General features: G+C 41.2%; 3 protein-coding genes and 1 pseudogene across 8 annotated transcripts in view; all 4 read left to right on the top strand.

Moving 5' to 3' along the window:
- LOC145488904 (uncharacterized) overlaps positions 1-17,089 on the top strand; it is a 120,389-nt gene that overhangs the window by 37,801 nt on the left and 65,499 nt on the right. The gene's annotated exons all lie outside the window — the stretch shown is intronic.
- Positions 2,741-4,090, top strand: LOC145490537 (uncharacterized). Its single transcript, XM_081469640.1, has 3 exons — positions 2,741-3,154; positions 3,196-3,655; positions 3,825-4,090. Exons 1-3 carry the CDS (start codon positions 2,741-2,743, stop codon positions 4,088-4,090), a joined length of 1,140 nt encoding a protein of 379 aa, XP_081325766.1.
- On the top strand, positions 4,232-5,275 carry LOC145490536 (uncharacterized). The gene has a single exon (XM_081469639.1). It carries the CDS (start codon positions 4,232-4,234, stop codon positions 5,273-5,275), a length of 1,044 nt encoding a protein of 347 aa, XP_081325765.1.
- On the top strand, positions 9,335-15,618 carry LOC145490535 (uncharacterized; annotated as a pseudogene). The gene is made up of 3 exons (XR_014049706.1): positions 9,335-9,448; positions 10,292-10,958; positions 12,276-15,618. The product of XR_014049706.1 is annotated as an uncharacterized LOC145490535 (transcript).

Genomic DNA, 17,089 nt, shown 5'->3' with positions numbered 1-17,089 from the left:
GACACACTTTCCATGAAGTATTCTACATTTAAAGTTATGAAATACTACAAGTTACAAAAATATGACTTTCAGTATACATTTAAGATCTACAACTATACTTATATTTATGCACTAGATGCATTACATCATTTGTAAACGAAATAATTTTTTCATCGATTTCCATTTAAGACTTTTTTTGTGATGAGAAACGTCGCTTGCAAATTTTTCAATATTATAATGAAACTTGAAGTAGCTTTGTGCGCCAGCAAAATCGGGAATACGACCCTCCATTTTTACATTTTTATATGAAAAACTTGACTACTAAAATAATACAGTTAATTGCATTTTACAAGGCGTACAGTTTGTATGGCCCAGGAGAAATGATTCAAGGGAGAAATCTACTTCAATTTTGGTTACATCCCAAATCCAAGTATTTGCGAGGGCTCTCCAGAGTGGAAATATCCGGTCACAATACCAATGTAGAAGCCGACAAAGATGGCAAATACAGGACACGTTATGGGCGTGCAATTAGACGTCCCAAGAGACTAGAACATTTAAATTATATGCGAGTGGGTGTGAGTGCTTGTTGCCTGTGTGTTTTTCTGTTGCTTGAAGAGTCAGATCAAGTCTCGATGTAATACTACCGGATTAAATTGCTATGTCGAATTCTGCGAGTGTTCGTCGTTTTACTGGGCCCGTACATTGGTAGCAGAGCGAGGTTATCTATTTTATGGAGTTTTATACGTCGGCCGAAAACACGTATACGAACACGGGAGGAAAAGGTCAAGAAGTATTTCTGATTCCTAAGAATTTCACTGAGGCGAAGGAATTAGTAAACAAGTTGAGCATCGAGGACTTAAGGACGTTTTGCTTTACGTTTGGAGTAGCACAAGAAGGAACGAAAGCAAGCCTGAAAGAACGACTTCTCGAGTACTACGGAGGACAATTTACATCGGTAAACGGAACCCCTGTACCGACGCCTCGGAAAAAGTCCACAGTCAAAAGCCGGCCTTCGAACGTGAAAGAATCTCTCGTTTCGGAAACAATTGACGGTATGGATCAAAAGTCCGACCAGCCAATTTTATCCATCATGGACCAGCTGCGAAAGTCTGATCAAAGAATCGAGGAAATCGAATTCGTCGTTAACAAAATAGGAGCATATGTCGAGGAATCCTTAACGAATTTTCGGGAGTCATTGACAGAAGCTATTAAAGATTCTACGGAGAAAATGATGCGGTCTTTCCACAAGCCTTCCGACGATACAGGAACGGAACAGGTTCCCCTCGTGTATGATTCGAAATTTGTTGTTGCCAAAAGACGATTAAATTTTCTGGAGAAAAATGCGAAAGGTGTAAGCAAAGAATTTGAGAAATTAATGAATACAGAAGCTGCACCCGCGAGAATTGAGCGTCAGTTGAAGAAACGGAATGATTACAAATCTGACTGTGTACACTCATTAGAGGAAGTTTTGGCGAATGTTGAAGACGAGAACCTGACGGACGAACTTCTGAAAGAGTGGGATGAATTTCATTCTCAAATATTACGGATTTCCGGAATGGCCGAAGATTTTATCGCGAAAAATGGCGTCAATGCATCGTCGACTGAGATAACTGAACATATCACTGGTGTGAAATTACCGCTCTTGCAGCTGCCAAAGTTTTCAGGAAATGTGTTAGAATGGCCAGCGTTTCATGACGCGTTCGTTGCTTCGATTGATTCACACAAAAAATTGAGCAACGTTCAGAAGTTTACCCACCTGAGGTCACGCCTTTCTGGCAGGGCATTAAAGTGTATCGAAGGCTATTCCGTTACGAATGACAACTACTCCAAAGCCTTTCAAGATTTGCGAAATCGTTTCGGACTGAAACGTTCATTAGCAAACGAGCTTGTCAAAACCATTTTAAATCTGGATATTCCTGAAAAGGCTGATGGAAAATTGTTGAGAGAACTGTACGACACATTGCGAAACAGGATGAGAAGTTTGGAGTCACTTGGTCTTAAGCCTGATGATAACCCTAGTCTGTCTATGGTGTTACTGCCTATCTTCGAAACAAAGTTGCCTCGTGAGCTAAAGGAGAAATGGGAGTTGGAGCTCACCAAGTATGAACTGAAGAGCAAGACAAGGATATCAACATCAAGAAATTCTTTCAATTTTTGGAGGGTCATGTGCTAAGTAAAGAAGCCCCCGACGACGTTAAAGATGGACTACCAAAACACAGTAGGAGAAACGGTAGCGCTAAAAGATTCAAGAATCCTGATGACGAAGAGAAAATGTCAGCCCAATCGCTAGCTGGTGCCGCTGATCATGATGACAAGAAGCTGAAGTGTGGTTTTTGTGCAGAGTCACGAGACCTCAAGGTGCCCAACGGCTCTTATTAAGACACCTGACGAGAGATGGGATATGCTGATGAAGCGTAAAGGTGCTCTAACTTGCTTTAATTGTTTACAACAAGGAAGCTTTTCGCACAATTCAAGGACATGTAAAGCGCCACGATGTTCAGTTGAAGGATGTGGAAGAAGATATCATCAGTTGCTACACATCTCTCAGAAGTCAAAACCAAATGAATAGGACATTCAGTCACTCTCTGGGCTTGTGTCTACAAACAAGCAAAATCTGTTGCCAACTGCCAGTGCAAGATTACTATATGGAGATAAGGAATGTCCAGTCCGAGTTCTTCTGGACAGTGGATCACAAGAGACTTTCCTGAGAACAACTATCGCCAATGATCTTAAGATAAAACCTTATAGATCGCCCGCCACTATGACCATTAAGGTACTTGGTGATCAGGAACAGCGAAAGAAGATGAACCGAGTTAAGTTTAAGTTAGCTCCCTTCAACTCGAATGATGATGATCATGCCGTTTCGATTAATGCCGGGACCATAAACAGTGTCTGTGCTCCCCTCGCAGAGGTGGAAGTTGACGTCAAAAGATGTAATCATCTAAAGAACCTGCAACTTGCAGACACGTTTCCACGAGAAGCTGCATCGGTTGATCTGCTGGTTGGGGCCGACCAATACTACAAGTTGGTTAAAGGAGATGTACGAAAAGGGCGTCCAGGAGCACCGGTTGCAACTAAATCAAGACTTGGTTGGCTCTTAAGTGGGCCTGTCTCCGGGTCTAAGAAGAGTGAAGAGATGACAGCCATGCTCACTGTAACGAAGATCGACAGTTCCGTTTGTGGGAGTTAGACGCTATTGGGATCGTAAATCATCAGAAGCATCAAAGAACCGCCGAAGAGGAGGATGCAGTTAATCAGTTTAACAGCTCCTGTCAATTTGATGGTGAGCGATATGAAGTTGGTCTTCCTTGGAAAAAAGATCATCCACCTCTCGTTGACAACTATGGGCAAGCGTATCAAAGACTTGTCTCCACTGAAAGAAGATTGGTAAAGGATTCAGAGAAGGCGAGAATGTACTGTGAAGCAGTGAGCCAATACATTGAAGATGGCCATGCTCGACCGATAGATGAAGAAGATCACAAAGCAGACAAGATAAGATACCTCCCTCATCATGGTGTATTCCGAGAAGATAGAGCTACCACGAAGTGTAGAGTCGTGTTCGATAGCAGCGCTAAAACGTATGATGGGCAGTCCCTCAACTCCTGTCTTCTTAAAGGTCCAAAACTTCAGCCAGATCTCGGACATGTTCTAATCAGATTCAGGTGCCATCGGATCGGTATAATGGCAGAAAAAAATGTTTCTTCAGATCAAGCTCAAACGTCAAGATCAGAACAGTCACAGATTCCTGTGGAGAGATACTCATACTCATCGTACACCGGAAGTTTACTGCATGACCCGAGTGACATTCGGAGATGCCCCTTCGCCTTTCCTCTCCATTGCTACAGTACAAAAGCATGCAAAAGAACACGAGAAAGACCATCCTACGGCAGCTAAGGAAGTGAGTGAGAACATGTGCGTCGACGATGTACTTACTGGTGCCCCGGAAGATGACAGTGCAGTAAAGCTAAGGAATGAACTTTGCAATCTCCTTTCAAAAGGGGGGTTTCAATTGACAAAATGGGCATCAAACTCTCAAAAGGTTATGGAAACCACGCCTCTTCGTGACAGAGCGCCAACTCTTGTGCGGACCACTGAGCCCGAAAAAATGTGAGACTCATTAAAAGCACTGGGTACTTCCTGGAACACAGAGGATGATGTTCTGACGTTTACAAACGCTTCCAGTATCTTGACAGAGAAGGACCCTAAGACAAAGAGAAATTTGATTAGTTTGTACTCGCGAGTCTTTGATCCCATGGGTTTGCTGACTCCATTTCTGATGATTCCAAAGTTGCTGTATCAAGAATTATGGATTCGAGGTCTAGAATGGGATCAGCCACTAGACTCGGACATCGCGAACTCTTGGGAGACCTGGAAACAGGAACTAGCAAACGTTGACCAAATCAAAGTTCCAAGGTGGTTACTACGAAATCTATCTTCAGTTGACAAAGTTGAGCTCCTTGGATTTGGTGACGCAAGCGAAAGAGCTTATGGGACAGCGGTCTACATTTGTGCTGAGGATCAGGATGGCAAAAGAATCTCTAACCTAGTTATGGCCAAGTCAAGGGTAACACCGGTGAAACGAATCAGTTTGCCAAGACTGGAGCTTCTTGCAGCATACATCACAGCTAAGCTACTTGACTATGTTATTCACGCTCTCCGAATTGTGGTGGACGCAGTATATGGTTGGTCAGATAGTCAGGTTACACTTGCGTGGATCAGGAAACCAAGTTCCAATTGGAAAGTAGTCGTTGCAAACAGAGTTCAAGATATTCACCAACGAGTAGCACCAAGCCAATGGAGATTTTGTCCGGGAAGTCAAAATCCTGCAGACCTGGTCACAAGGGGAATTCCTGCATCTAAACTCAAAGACTGTAAGCTGTGGTGGAAAGGTCCACATTGGTTACAACAGCCCCGCCTTCACTGGCCTATTAGTGAGGTGCTGAAAACAATTCCAGAGGAGTGTCTTACTGAAGCAAGGAACGAATCTGTTGGCGTGAATGACATTGTTTGTCTATCAACGGTTCAAGAAAGCATTCCCGCACGGGCATTAAGATATGAAACCTGGCAACGTTTGGTACGAGTAACTGCATGGATCCTAAAGTGGTCACGTTTACGTGGGGAGCCAAAGAAAGGGAAGCTGTCTGCGGAGGAATTAAAGGAATCTGAATTCACTTGGCTGAGAAACAGACAAAGAGTTGCTTTCCTCCCAGAAATTGAGGAACTGTGTACCAAGGGACAAATGAATCAGAAGAGTCACATCGTTAAGTTGGATCCACAATTTGATCAAACCAAGTAGCTACTTGTGGTTGGTGGACGTCTACAGTTTGCACAGATTCCAGAAGCCAAGCATCAAATCATAGTACCACATGGCGACCCAGTTATAGAGAAATTGATCAGGCACCTTCATGTCAAAGCTTGCCATGCGGGTCCAGAGACGACTCTAGCCACTCTCCGCCAACGCTTCTGGCTCACAAAAGGACGACGAAAGGTAAAGCGAGTTTTGAGAAAATGTCTCACGTGTAAACGTTGACAGACACTGCCTGTTCAACAGAAAATGGCACGGTTACCAGCCGAAAGTGTATAGATAGCACCACCACTCACGAACATTGGACTAGACTTTACAGGTCCATTGTATCTCAAAGTAAAAGGAAGTTCCGAGCCAACTACGTCAAAGGCCTATGTGTGCATTTTCGTCTGCGAAGATACTCGTGCAGTTCATTTGGAATTGTAGAACAGTATGACGACAGAAGATTTTCTGCAGGCCTTTCGTCGTATGGCTAATCGACGTGGGATGGCGAAAGTGATCCATTCAGACAACCAGACCACATTTCATAAAGCAGCAAAGGTGTTTATGGCGTCGACTCTAAGAATGCAGTTGATGAAGATAGATCCAACTATCGTTGAAGATAAACTAACCAATCAAGGTGTAAGTTGGAAAGTTACAACGGAGAGAGCCAGTCATCGTGGAGGTCATTGGGAGAGAGTCTGCCGACAGCTCAAATAACCACTCAGGAAGGTGTTGAGGAAAGCTTTTCTCATCTACACAGAAATGATGACTGTCCTGACAGACATAGAAGCCATTATCAACTCCCGTCCTCTGACTTATGTTGGTGATGACATACGAGATGGAGGAGTCATTACCCCAGCCTTATTAGCCATTGGAAGAGATTTGGGAAGTCCACCTGATGCACCACCAAGGAAAGCAGAAGTTTCTCTCTCTGAGCGCTTTAAGTACCAGCAGCGACTTCAAAGTCACTTTTGGTCTCGTTGGTTACGTGAATATTTGCCAGGCTTAACTGTTCGCCAAAAGTGGACCAAGGAAGAGATGCCATTGAAAAAAAACGATGTCGTACTCATATCAGAGGACAACATACCCAGGGGGAAATGGAAACTTGGGAAGATTGTGGACACCTTTCCTGGAAAAGATGGACGAATTCGCACAGTAAGAGTCCAAACCAAGAAAGGAATGATAAACAGACCGGTGCAGAAATTGCACTTACTAGAGGAGTACAACGATGAAATTCTCGACGGAAGATGTGCCCCATTGCATACTGCTAAGGTTCAAGAGATGGAAGACCCCAGGAAATGCCAAAGACGCGAATCGCCCCCGCAAGTGCCAGAAGTTAATGACTCTTTGTCATTGGTGGGGGAAGATATAGAAGCCGACAAAGATGTCAAATACAGATCACGTTATGGGCGTGCAATCAGACGTCCCAGGAGACTGTAGAACATTTAAATTATATGCGAGGGGGTGTGAGTGCTTGTTGCGTGTGTGTGTTTCTGTTGCTTGAAGAGTAGGATCAAGTCTCGATGTAATACTACCGGATTAAATTGCTATGTCGAATTCTGCGAGTGTTCGTCGTTTTACTGGGCCCGTACAACTAAAAAAGTGCTCTATGGTTTCAGAACATTCGTTATCACAAAAAAGCACTCATCACGATCTTTAATACCCATTTCCATTAACAACACATTTGTGCCATAGTTCTATAGAATATTCTATATTGAATGCTCGTTAACTTAATAGCGCTTGTGCATAAGAAAGGGATACGGTAATAAGTACTCCAATCTCCAACCGGAGACGGAAGTACAGTCTTTCTTAGTAAAGAGTTTTTAAGATTTCTCGAAAGCGTGAATAGATTTTTCATCAGAAAAACTTTCCCGGAATCGCTGACATAAACGGCCGTAATGGCCGAGCGATTTGTACAGCTCAGCATTGCGTGAAATGCTCCGTGTACAGGAGCTGGCGACTGATTCATAAACCCTTTCCGAGGTCATGTAATCCCTTTCGGGAAACGAATTATTTCCTTCGAGAAACGATTTATTTCATTCGGAGAAAAAAAATATTTGACGAGTGAGACACCAAATATACCCTTTGGTAAGTGATGATTTCTTTTCGGAGAACAAATAGTGCCTTTGGAGGCTCAAATATTTCCTTCCCGAGAACAAATTATATCGTTTGGGAAACGATGAAATCCCTTTAAGAGACTAGAGAGATCATTCGTAGTGAAACACAGAGTAATAATACTACAACATCCTTGGTTGTTAGATGCCGTATATGCGAAGCAAAATAGCTTGCTGGACACTGACACGTGTTTGGCAGCTGTGCCTGGTGTGGAAGGTTCCTTGTGCTGCAGATTGGTTGTACTGAGGAAAAAGCAATCTCTATAAAGAAGAAGGGACTGTTTTTAATGCAGAATCAGTAGTCGATACAATGAAGACATTTCACGACATGAAGATGTTTAAAATGTTGTATAAATAAACAATAAGCAACAAATAAAAATAGCCATAATTTTGAGTTTAAAAAATAGGTGATGAAGATGAAACACATATCTAGGAGGTTTCTGTTAACATTTTTTCCGTCCCGAATCTCGACTCTTGGCGTAGCCTCGATTCGGGAAAAAAGAGAATTAAAGAACCCCCCATATACTGTATGTGTCTGGGCCCCGAATCTGGGCTCCAAGCGTCGACTCGATTCGGGTAAAAATGCCACCGCAACTACATTGTATGAAGACATCAATGATCATCGCAGTTACATACACAACTCAAGCAGTTGTGAAATTAAAGAATGAATGAAACTTGAAGCACAGATTGAACTCAAAAACGGTGGCAATCCCAGTTGTACTTCATAACTTGAAAGGCAATGAGGGGCACCTTTGACGCAGAAAGGCAATGTCTAGAGTGAACGGAGAAATAAAATGCATACCAAACAACATGGAAAAGTACAGTTCATTGTCACTGGGAAATCTTAGATTCATCGATGGTATTTTGTTTTACAACACTCCCATTCATACTCAGTTGAAATAAGATATGGAAATAATGATTGACCAGTGGACTAAGCCAAGATGGAACAGATAGAACAGATGGGCCGTTCCCTCGGCCGTTCCCTGATCCGCGCTCCGCTGGAAAACCGGAAACAAATGGAGTGGACAAGTCGTCTCGCTATTAATTGCAGAGCTATTACGTAAACAGTAAGTAAGTAAGTAAGTAAGTAAGTAAGTAAGTAAGTAAGTAAGTAAGTAAGTAAGTAAGTAAGTAAGTAAGTAAGTAAGTAAGTAAGTAAGTAAGTAAGTAAGTAAGTAAGTAAGTAAGTAAGTAAGTAAGTAAGTAAGTAAGTAAGTAAGTAAGTAAGTAAGTAAGTAAGTAAGTAAGTAAGTAAGTAAGTAAGTAAGTAAGTAAGTAAGTAAGTAAGTAAGTAAGTAAGTAAGTAAGTAAGTAAGTAAGTAAGTAAGTAAGTAAGTAAGTAAGTAAGTAAGTAAGTAAGTAAGTAAGTAAGTAAGTAAGTAAGTAAGTAAGTAAGTAAGTAAGTAAGTAAGTAAGTAAGTAAGTAAGTAAGTAAGTAAGTAAGTAAGTAAGTAAGTAAGTAAGTAAGTAAGTAAGTAAGTAAGTAAGTAAGTAAGTAAGTAAGTAAGTAAGTAAGTAAGTAAGTAAGTAAGTAAGTAAGTAAGTAAGTAAGTAAGTAAGTAAGTAAGTAAGTAAGTAAGTAAGTAAGTAAGTAAGTAAGTAAGTAAGTAAGTAAGTAAGTAAGTAAGTAAGTAAGTAAGTAAGTACGTACGTACGTACGTACGTACGTACGTACGTACGTACGTAAGTAAGTAAAAGCTTTATTAATGTGTCAGTGTATTTAGTTTTCACAACTAACTGGGGAAGAAGAATGCTCACTGACCTATTCGAGAAAACTGAATTGTAGTTACGTATTTCAACTTCGCATATCATTATGAGTGTTGTTGCTGAGCAGTCTGGATTGTCTTGTAAAAGGCAGTGACCCCAAGTCTTTAAAAATAACAGAGAAGTGGCATAAAAAGGGGAAGAAAAAATGAAGCTGCTTATGAACAAAGGAATTTTCCAATACATATACATGGATTCTTATGCAAGGTTCAGCGCGGTAAAGCTACCTGTAAAAGAGACGTTTCACACCAAGCTGAATGGCAAAGCATTTCAGAAGAAGAGTCATGATGAGCACGTGCAGAAAGTATGGGAAGCAATCGGATGCAAAAACCTTGGTCACTATCTAAACAATAGAGTGTTTCTGTCGAGGAACTAGCGTATTTGCAAATATGCTAGTTTTAAGAACATCAAATTTCCAAGGGGCAACTATCAGACCGGTAGATCCGAGACATAAACACTCTATTGTCTTTATTGTTCAGCACTAAACTTTCTTCGAGCGCCAGCTCAAAAATCATATTGAATTATTTTCAGCTTGTTTAGGTGAAAGCCGTGATGAAAGCCAAATGTAAAATTTCAAAAAGAAAACAAACAAAACCCACTTAACACAGTCTCAATTGTTTATTTTTTATAAACCCGCTTGTTTACAGACAATTTTTCACGGACGAGTACTATCCATCCGGGTATTTTCCTCGGACGGGCACTATGGGCTAATAGTGTCTCTCCGCGGATGAACACTATCGCGTCACGTGATCAGTTTAAACCAATAAGAACCGGGGAAAATTTAGTGGAGAACTAATAGTAGATAGATAGATAGATAATAGTGTATCATAACGCATAGAATGGTTAATAATACTGTATTATTACGCATAGAAATCGAGAGCGAATAATCTAATTGTTTTAGTATAAATATAGCAGTCGTTAAAAACTTCATCTAAATCCTCTTCACAGACACGTCGAAAACACAAAGAAGCGGCCGCCAGTTTATTAAGAAGCGCTCACTACTATGCTACTCACAATCTATCGCAGAACAGATAGTGAGTACCGTAGCCAATCAGAGAAGGTCATTCGCGATAGAACGATAGAAGATTTATACTAATATAGAATTAGATTATGAGTTCGAGATTTCTGTCGCGTGATAATTGACGAGAGCGTAGCATTTCATTCCACAAAGGAAACTATCAATTACGCCAGGTTATGTCGCCTTCTGGTAGATGTTGGCGCACATGTCCCGAGCGAAACGTTTGACAAAAAGCGTTTAAAAGGGAATCTGGATACCGTCTTGTCAACTCCTCCAACACATGCTAATCCTCACACTTCGAACGAAAAGAGTCCTGAATCCTACACAATGGGGCAGACTGTTTCCTGCCATCAAATCTTCAGTTTCATCAACGAACTTTGACATCACTCTACTCATGGTCCTGCTGAGGAATATCTGTGGTCTTGTTCCCCCACCTACCGGCTGGGACAGTCTTTCAGCAGCGACAGATTTATCACCTGAAGCTGATATTGTTGACATCAAGTACTACAGAAACACAGTTTACGGTCATGCCAGCGAGGTCTCAGTTGATGACGCAACATTCAGTCAACACTGGAAGGACATCCAGGATGCATTGGTGAGACTGGGAGGAACGTGTTAGCAAGGTGCTATTGACGATCTCAAGACTGAATGCACTTTCAAGATCTTTTTAAACAGTGGGTAAAGGATGAAATAAGCGTCAAAGAAAAATTAGATCAAATCGACGAAAAGGTTGCGCAGAAGCTAGATGACTTGAGAAAATCAATGAGGAATTCTAAAAGGAAAACAAGCGCTGAAGGTCAATTTAAACATTGAAATTGAATGGATTATTTTTTAAAACTTTCATCAATTATGAATCACACGTTTAAACTTTGATGTGTAAACATGGCTCAAAGTATATGTATAATTTTTTTTAAGCCAGCAACCACAATCTGGTTTGTTTTTAAGATTCATTTTTAACATAATAACATGTAACTGAGTTAATCTGGTGAATCAAGAAGGTTCTGATGTGAGAAACGTCTATTACGGGAGAGCACTGTGAAAGTTACTGAGTTGCTGTGAAACTCAGTAGACCGTGAACACCAGAAATATTTATGATATATTATTGTGTAGAAAGAAAAAACCCAATTAGGCGTGGGAAAACTAAACCGCAAAGAGCAACGGTTAGAGGAATTAATACAGAGGCTTTAACTGCCAACTGTTAGGCATCACCCTCGTCAGCCGTTGACCAGGAACTATGGTAGTTTCGGCGGCTAGCAACGGGACTACAGTTCCTAGCGCCGCCAGCGGCAGATGCCACTGGGTGATGCCTGGTCAGGCGTAATAGCAGCAAGCGTGTGGTGTATGCACAAGGAGAGTCCAGGCAGCAGAGAGCTTTACTGGATGCAGTTTAATAAGATATTGTGATAAGCGCAGATTTAGGCACTGCGCGATGACTGCCAGATCCAGTTGGATGCTGCCTCTGCTTCTTGTTGAAGAGCCTTGATTGTTGCTCGGAGAGCTTTCTTTGGGAGTCCGATGTCTCACAGGAAGGACCTGGTCGATCTTGTAATGAAGCCGCGGCAACCGACTTCGAAACGAGCGACCATTGGTAATCCGAAAATCTCCAACTTCCGGTTGAATTGCGCATGTCTGGCAGACATAATACTTAATCGAGTCGCTTGTCAATCTCGTTTCCATGGGTCGCGATCCTTTTGGTTGTAACCACAAAATAAAATCCAGACCTCTGAGACAAATCGGAATGTAAACCAACATTGGTTACTCTCTACGTATGTTGAAACACTGTTCTTTAGCTAAGTTTGCACGCATGCGCGCTGATAAACAGAAGGCACAATTTTCTAGTTTGGGTCCAGAGTGTCCCATGTTTGGTCACCGCTGTCCGGTAACGTACGGGCTCTAGGAACGAGATTGGTCGCTGGTGTTTGATTTCCGCTCATTTCCGTTGTGCATAATCGCAGTAAAGAACGAGCCCATCCATATATTACTTAAAAAATTAAACAGGACAATGGGTTTTCTGCCGTACATTTGACCATAGTCAGTAGAGGAGACATGCGAACAAGGTATTTACTTCCATTTAACTTTGTAATTGCATGCTGTTTTTTTGTTTGCTTTTCAGATGTAACAGCCTACACAAGAACATTAAAGGCATCAATTAGAAGACAAACCGAGTTCCAGACCAAATCGGTAGGCTCTTCCACCATTTCCAGCGTCAAAACGGACGACATATTCACTAATCTTCTTATACAGCATGGAAGAAAGCCTGTTGAGGACGGCTTTCATTTAAAAAGAAAGGAATTCCTTCGTCGATACTGTCAAGTAAGTGAGACTCGTCAAGTCGAACATTATCAAGAAATATTCGTCCGTACCAACGATGAAAACAGCAGTCCCAAATCTATCCTTCTCACAGGGAAGGCAGGGATTGGCAAAACGCTGTTTTCCCAAAAGCTGATTCGAGATTGGGCTGATGACAACTTATTTCAGGTGAACACAGAAGCTGAAGTTCCAGATTTCAAGTTTGCATACTTGTTGACTTTCCGTCAGTTGAATCTTTTGGGAGATGACCCTGTTACCTTGAGAGACATCTTGAACCGTTCTTCAGTGCTGGATGACCACTCGATTATTGACGAATCTTTATTTGAGTACATGGCAAATCATCCTGAGGAGGTTTTGATTGTCATTGACGCGTTTGACGAGTATTCGAAACAAGATTACATCGCTAAACATTTGGATAAAAAGTACCCAAACAGCGCTCGAGAGCAAATGCCAGTAGCTGCTCTGTGTGCCAAGTTGATTAAAGGAGACATTCTGAGTGGTTCAGTTGTCATAACAACGTCAAGACCCGACGAATCTGATCAATTGGAGCCTGGAGTTCGCTTTGATCGTTTTGTAGAAATTGCAGGATTTTCAGAAGAACAGGTGAAAGAATACATCAAAAAGTATTTCAAAGAAGATGAAAACATGAAGAACACTGTACTTGATCACATCGCGAGAAATGAAGAACTTGCCAGTTTTGCCCACATCCCTGTGCTTTGTTTTCTGATGTGTTCTTACATGGAGTATCTTCTAAAGGAATCACGGAGGGCTGATTCTCTCCCTGTCAGAGCAAGTGACCTTTACTTTGAGGTTTTCAACGAATTTCTACAGGACCACAAGAGAAAGGAAATTCCATCTGAAAGTACACTGAATAAACTTTCAGAGCTAGCAGCGCAATTGCTTGTAAAGAAGAAGTTTCTTTTTGTTAAAGAAGAAATGACAAAGTTTGATTTACTTGAAGTTGAAAGTCTGAGAGCAAGTGGCATTCTTCATTGTGGACCTCCTTTCAGGAAATCTGCCTTTGAAGAGACGAAACATTTTTGTTTTACACACCTTACTCTGCAGGAGTATTTGGCGGCTCGTTGGTTTGTGGAGAAAGGAGAGATTCCCTCCACGCGAATAGTGTCTTCAATGGTTATGCAGTTCATGGCTGGTATTTTGTCGAAGAAAAAAGACAATGAATTCATGGAAAAATTACTTGAAGTACTGCAATCAGAGGAAAGGAATGGAGGCGGCCTTCCCATTGGAGTTAAGTGTCTCGCTGAGTATGAAGACAAAGCTTTCGCAAAAAATTTCATAAAGAAACATCCCTCTCAATTCAGGAGTTACATATTCCACCGCTTAACTGATATGGACTGTATTGCTGTTTCATTTTTGTTAGATGTGTTTTGTGAATTGAATGAAGAAGCCACTAAAAAACATCAACCATTTACTGACCAGCCATTGTTTGTTAACGAGGAGTTGTCTATCTCACATTCAAATCTAACACAGTCTGGAATCACACGAATCTGTAAAACTTTGGAAAAAGAATTTTGTCTAGTCGTAAGACTGGAGCTGATTGATGATCGGATCACCAATGCCGGTGTTACCAGATTGAGTCAAGCATTACAGTCACCAACCTGTAAAGTAACCACACTAAACCTGGGTGCTAATAACATCACTGATGCCGGTGTTACCAGTTTGAGTCAAGCATTACAGTCACCAGCCTGTAAAGTAACCACACTAAACCTGGGTGCTAATAACATCACTGATGCCGGTGTTACCAGTTTGAGTCAAGCATTACAGTCACCAGCCTGTAAAGTAACCACACTAAACCTGAGTATTAATCAGATCACTGATGCCGGTGTTACCAGTTTGAGTCAAGCATTACAGTCACCAGCCTGTAAAGTAACCACACTAAACCTGGGTGGTAATAACATCACTGATGCCGGTGTTACCAGTTTGAGTCAAGCATTACAGTCACCAGCCTGTAAAGTAACCACACTAAACCTGTTCAATAATCAGATCACTGATGCCGCTGTTACCAGTTTGAGTCAAGCATTACAGTCACCAGCCTGTAAAGTAACCACACTAGACCTGAGTAATAATCAGATCACTGATGCCGGTGTTACCAGTTTGAGTCAAGCATTACAGTCATCAGCCTGTAAAGTAACCACGCTACACCTGGAATATAATGATTTCACTGATGCCGGTTTTACCAGTTTGAGTCAAGCATTACAGTCACCAGCCTGTAAAGTAACCACACTAGACCTGCGTAATAATCAGATCACTGATGCCGGTGTTACCAGTTTGAGTCAAGCATTACAGTCACCAGCCTGTAAAGTAACGACACTACACCTGGAATATAAGGATTCCACTGATGCCGGTGTCACCAGTTTGAGTCAAGCATTACAGTCACCAGCCTGTAAAGTAACCACACTATACCTGCGTAATAATCAGATCACTGATGCCGGTGTTACCAGTTTGAGGCAAGCATTACAGTCACCAGCCTGTAAAGTAACCACACTAAACCTGGGTGGTAATAACATCACTGATGCCGGTGTTACCAGTTTGAGTCAAGCATTACAGTGACCAGCCTGTAAAGCAGCCACACTAGACCTGGTGGGAAATCCGATCGCGTATACTGGTGAGGAAAGTCTTAGAAATCTGAAACTCCGAAAACCAGATCTTGAAATTAACTTTTAGAACAATAGAGCCAAAGAAGAAATCCTAAGGAATCGCTTTAAGCTGGATCGACAGAGTTGACAAGTCATTGCTGATATAGCTTAACTGATTATTTTTTTCCGTGTAACCTTTACGAAAATCTGTTGTTAGAATTCTTTAAGAGAAAAAACAATTACAAACATTTTGCACCATTAAAATAACATTTATTCAATCAGTTAATAATGACTAGGGTTTACCTAAGGTTGTTGTAATGCTGAGGTTTTGTGCTTTACTTTTGTCTTGATAAGAAGTCATATTTTGTGTTTTCGAAGTTACTGCTACTAGGCATGCAGGTAACCACTATGTCATGATGTGTGCAAGTAAGGAGGGTGTCCAATTTTCGGATTGTGTTCGGAACTATTCGGTCTTCTGCGACTGGTAATCGAACGGAAGTCGGTGCTTTGTTCAAAATCAGAAAATATTCAAACATATAATATTGGTTTGTTCTCGGTTTATTGGTTTTTTTATATTGGTTTTCTCTCGGTTTCATCTCGGATTATACGACAGTCATAGGCGTACGGGCCAGGGAGGGGCGGGGGGAGGTTGCAGCTTCCCCTAGTTTCAGAAATGTTTGAAATTTTTCGGGCAGACGCTGATGATTCGGACAAAAGTACTCGGGAGAAAACATTCTAAAACGTAGTTAAGGCCAGGCTTGTAGGCTACTTTCTCTGATGTTTGCCTTGTCAAAACGGAGTTAAGGTCAAATGATATAAGGATCCAGGTATTTTGTTTTGGAAAAGCCATATTCCGTTTAAACGTGTATCGTGGAAATATACGATACGGATATTATTTTAGTGCTTTCCACAAGTTGCTAGAGATTTCCCAAAAAGTTGCCTGCAATTTCTCAAAAAGTTGCTCAAAAGTTCAGTACTCAAAAAAAGTCAAAAGTTGCTTTTTGTAAACAAAGTTGCTCAAAGTTTGCTCCAAAAACAAAAAAAAGTCATTTTGTGGCTCTCTTACTCTATTTGGTTTGGTGCAAAAATATGCAAACTGTACAACAAAAAGTAAGATTTCTAAGCATTTTTGAGCAATTTTGTGGCGTAACCAGCGTTGCTAAATAACTTTGTCCTCAATTAAAACCAGTAAATGTACGAGTAAAAACTACTAATCTTAGTCGTGCAAAGATTCTTCGCCTGAGACACTCAAGTCAGTGGAGTGGGAATCTTTGTCCGCTGACCTAGCAGCCCGGCTGCATGCATCTTGTACCCATCATCTGTCCTAGGGAGAGGAGGTATCTGGCTCCTTTTTCACAGGAAATTCATTAATTGTGTCCACTAAAACATTTTGAAATATGGAAGCAAGGCCAATTTAAGTACTAGAAGCTGCTCCGATTTGTCAGAATTGATAGAAAACTAGAAATTGCTCAGAGTGCAAAAGTTGCTCAAAAACTCAAAAATTACTCGAAATACCAAAAGTTGCCAAAAGAAAATTGCCGAGCAACTTGCGGAAAGCCCTATATTACTTCCATCAACAAAACTGACGGAACAATCAAAGCAAACGAAGATCAAGACTTTGGTTCTTGTGGTGGATTTGAACGTTTTGAATGGCTCCACAATGAGCAGTTTTAAAATTTTTTCTGGAACTTTTTGTACGAGGAAGAATTAACTGTTTCTTTCAGTAAGTTTCTGATTTCACCAGGCTGTTGATCAAGGTAAATAGAGTATGCGTGGTTTCAAAATAACTATTTTTGGAATGACATCAGTTTCATAGGGACAGCCCCAATACTAGAAATGGCACGCGTTTAAGGTCTCCGTCCCCTATTATGGCTCCTGGTAACATAATTATATTGTATGAAGACATCAATGATCATCGCAGTTGTACTGACACAACTTAAGCAGTCGTGAAATTAAAGGACCCGCGCGCGCATAATGAATGCATAGGTAACCTGAAGCTCAGATTGAACCCAAAAACGAT

This window comes from Orbicella franksi, chromosome 6, assembly GCF_964199315.1.
Source record: "Orbicella franksi chromosome 6, jaOrbFran1.1, whole genome shotgun sequence".
In the NCBI taxonomy this organism is placed as follows: Eukaryota; Metazoa; Cnidaria; class Anthozoa; order Scleractinia; family Merulinidae; genus Orbicella; species Orbicella franksi.
The sequence above is the reverse complement of the archived record's forward strand: the minus strand, read 5'-3'. Positions and strand labels throughout refer to the sequence as shown.

Coding starts and splice junctions, on each gene's coding strand:
- LOC145490536 (XM_081469639.1), top strand. CDS start 4,232: ATGGGTTTGCTGACTCCATTTCTGATGATTCCAAAGTTGCTGTATCAA.
- LOC145490537 (XM_081469640.1), top strand. CDS start 2,741: ATGACCATTAAGGTACTTGGTGATCAGGAACAGCGAAAGAAGATGAAC. Junction 3,155..3,195: donor TAACGAAGATCGACAGTTCC/GTTTGTGGGAGT, acceptor GTAAATCATCAG/AAGCATCAAAGAACCGCCGA. Junction 3,656..3,824: donor ATTCAGGTGCCATCGGATCG/GTATAATGGCAG, acceptor CCATTGCTACAG/TACAAAAGCATGCAAAAGAA.